Source organism: Antrostomus carolinensis, unplaced genomic scaffold (genome assembly GCF_000700745.2).
Source record: "Antrostomus carolinensis isolate BGI_N321 unplaced genomic scaffold, ASM70074v2 scaffold39591, whole genome shotgun sequence".
NCBI lineage: Eukaryota > Metazoa > Chordata > Aves > Caprimulgiformes > Caprimulgidae > Antrostomus > Antrostomus carolinensis.
The window spans coordinates 1-3,557 of NW_010296957.1; the positions used below are offsets into that span (position 1 = coordinate 1).

Consider the following 3,557-nt stretch of genomic DNA (forward strand, 5'->3'; position numbering starts at 1 on the left):
CCTCCCCCGGGCTGACCCCGGTCCCGCCCCGCTCTCCCCCACAGCCCAGGGCACTGGGAATTAATTACCTCATTACCTGGTAATTGTACCAGCCAAAAAAACCTCAGCAGGATGGGAAAATACTGAGGTGCGGTACGATTTACTAGATGGTCTTTATAGAGTTGTGCGCAAGCAGCTCCTTTCTCTTCATAAAGTCACGAAAATTTGCTAAAATAGACCCAAAGTGTGGAAGTCCTGGAGCTGTTCTTTACCCTGGGCAAAGAGGGGGTTCAGGGTGGCAGCTTTTCAGCTCTTCACAAGGGAGTAAATCCTGAGAAAGGCCACTGCTTAAACTTCTTGATAAGCTACGGATCGGCGTTAGAAATCACGTTAACATCAAACCCAGCCTGAGAGAAATTTAAGCTCTCATTTTAAACCTAAGTCCCTCAAAAAAAGAGAACTGGGGGCACCTTCTTCTGCAGAATTGGAATTGCACAAAGCTGCTCATGAGCAAAACCTGTTTTTTCTGCTGTTACCACTGCTGGAATAAGCACAGCTATTCTGTGTATCAGCAGTGCCTTTAAAGGTGAATATTGCTAATTTCTCACTCAAATTGTTAAACATATTCCACAATTTGTCATCAATATTTCGCAAACAAAGCAAAAACTACTCAGCTTCAGTCTAGCTCAGGATGCAGAGCATCTTAAATCAGTTGCTCACAAAACTTCGGTCCTCACTTGGGCAATTAACAGTGAGTGCTCTGCTGTAAATGAGTTACACAGACCTGGGATCCTTTTCCAAATGGCATTAAGTATGACAGAGCAAGAAGACAATCCTGTACAGGAACACTTGCTTAAAGAAGGATTAGAGTTGCAAAGGAGAAGCCCTTCCTGAATTACCGGAATTCTGACCCAACAGTGGACTGAGAACACAATTAGCAGATGGGGAGGTGGAAAATGTGTAGAACCTGGCAGCCTATTACAATCTTTTATGACCTTGTTTATTCTGGTTTGAGGCTTAAATATGAAACAGTACAAAGTTACTAGAGTTTACAGACACACAAAATATTAGTTACTTCAAAATTAGGAGGAGGAGGAGCAAGGCTTTACTTTCACATACAAGTAGGTTTGGTTTGGTTTTAAAAGTGTCCAGGGAAGTCTTTGACAGCTGCATTTATCAAGCCTAAGAGTAAGCTTTGTGTGTTTTCTGCCACTGAATCTTCTGAAAGTCTGACAAACATATTAGGGATGATCTTAACACAGAACTGACAGTATTTCGATGAATTAATACAAAACTGGGTTATAGTTACACAAACAGATGCTAATTTTGAACTGTTGCTCAGAAACACGTGGCATTTACTGCAAGAGCTTGCTCTTCAGCTTCTATGAGAAGCATTCAGGAATCCACTAGTGATATTGCAGTAGAGACTTTCTTGCATGTCAACATCCATCCTCACCCAGAAGGAAACATAAGAAATATTTTTCTCCCTTCACCTTTGCTGCCATCTTCATTCTTCTGTTCTTCAGTGTGGACACAGGTGTCGGTCCCAGCTCACGAGTAGTCTGTTGCTGTTCAGCTTTCTGAACCAGTCTGTAATTTACTGCCACTTTTACCTTCTTTAACTTTCTTTTTTTCCTTAATATTTTCCTTTGTAGTTTTCCTATGAGAAACACATTGGACATAAGACATCTGAATATAACATATGAAGTATATAGCAGTGACAGGGACATTAGTTAGTTTATATTATATTAGTCCAGCTGAACATAAATCCTGCAGTAGCCACACTCCAAAGCACAGGTAATAAATAGTGTTCTTTATGACTTCTACTATACCAAACAGCAACACACCAGTTTCTGTGAGCTCTGGCCATTACAACTCAAGTTCTGCTTCTTGTATTAATATTCCATGCATTAAAAACAAAGCCAGACCTTTGCCAGAAGAGAAGCAGACATGTTCTGTCAAATGATGGCTAGTCTGAAGCCTGGCTTCACACCTGATCCATAGCACCATGTGAAACAAACTGGTGGCATTAATCCAATTTCCAGTAGACAGATATTGACACTAAAACTTCACCATCACTAAAATCATTATGACTGGGTGGTCCATCCAAACAAGTTATTTTGGAGGAAGCATGCTGGGCCTTTCCTGGACAAAGGGCATCTCTTACCTCCTCTTGAGAAAAATCTACTTACGTTTTTCTTTTGGCTTTTTTTAAGAAGCACTGAGGGGTGGTACAAATGGATTCTCTTGTCAATGGTTTCTTAATGAATTTCTTCTTTTGTTTGCTGAGAACATTTAGTAAAGAAGGATTAAATGATGTTAAAGGGCAAAAATTAATACTCAAAGTAAATAAAACAGGTAACTAAATCCTTTACTAGTTGGTAGGGATTTATGGGCCTGAATATATTTTCAGTGTTGTTTATTCAGAGGTTTGTTCAGCCACGTTATCTCCCAGACATTCAAACAATCTTTATTTGAACATACAAGTCCAATATGTGTGTGTATATATATGGATTTATAGTTTTAGAAACTATTAGAAGTTATTAAAAAGCACGAAAAAGCACGAATTAAAAACCTATTTATCTATATGCATACACCTCAATACTGATTTTTCTAAAGGTAACTCAAAAGAGTAAAGTACTTTCTTTCATGTATCAGAAGCCAAATTAATGAGTATGGGCCTAGCAGGTCTAAAGCAGATTTCAGGGAACTTACAGAAAAATAATTAACTCCAGGAAAACCTTATGTTGAGAATTCTTTTTGTTTCCATTTCTGAGTAAAAAACTCTCACAACTGCCCTGTCTAAAGTTCTTGTTGCAGCTAAACTGCAACTGTATTGCAAACAACTAGATCTTTTGTAACCCTTACACACCCAGCACCACTCACCCTCACTTTTAAAATGGGAAACAAATTGGTAAACTATTCAAATGAACATACCTTTGCAGTTTGGGCAAGTGTTTGAGGTAGTCTGGCACAGGACAGCCAGCTCGCTGAATAACACTGGCTATGCTGGAAAGGAGAGGAGGGAAGAGATTAACTCTGGCAGTGAGTGCCTGGACAATAGATAAGCTGCTTCTGTGGAAAACAGCAATCCCTAACAAATGGCTGTTTTGTTGTGGGTTTTTTGAAGCAAGAAATACTTATGTGAGTCTGAAGTAAAGTGAGGAAGAAACAAAAAGACTTAAAAGGTTTCAATGAAATGAGTGACTCCATTTGGATAGCTCAAACAGATTGAAACTCTAGAGGTGGGGACAGTCTTGAAGGAGATAAAGAAAAAGCAATAAGCCAAAACAGAGAATCATACCAAGGAAATTTGGACACAAGGAAGTTAAAGAACTGGATTCAAAAACCTGAAGCACAGCATGAGGTAGTCATACTTTATGTGGCAAATGATTCAGGAAAACCAGAACAAGAGCAAAGTTAGTTGGAAAGACTGTTGGACCTGTCCTTTGGAGAGGTTCCCATCAAAATAATTGAGTTTCACTGAAAGATGCTACCAAGTAAGCCATGGTGCCATGGTGTTATCATTACTGACAATGTGACTGAAAAGTGACAGGATGCTAGTTTCTCTCCTGCTG

At 39.4% G+C, this 3,557-nt stretch overlaps 1 protein-coding gene across 2 annotated transcripts in view; it reads right to left on the bottom strand.

Moving 5' to 3' along the window:
* Positions 1 to 1,551: 1,551 nt before the first annotated feature.
* The window catches only part of DDX52 (DExD-box helicase 52), a 7,504-nt gene continuing 5,498 nt past the window's right edge, over positions 1,552 to 3,557 (bottom strand). For both annotated transcript variants that reach the window (XM_029087574.1, XM_010178448.1), the window contains 3 exons: positions 2,917 to 2,988; positions 2,172 to 2,264; positions 1,552 to 1,639 (listed from right to left, as the gene is read on the bottom strand). In XM_029087574.1, coding sequence (XP_028943407.1) covers positions 1,552 to 1,639; positions 2,172 to 2,264; positions 2,917 to 2,988 — 253 coding nt within the window. The remainder of the gene's footprint in view (positions 1,640 to 2,171; positions 2,265 to 2,916; positions 2,989 to 3,557) is intronic.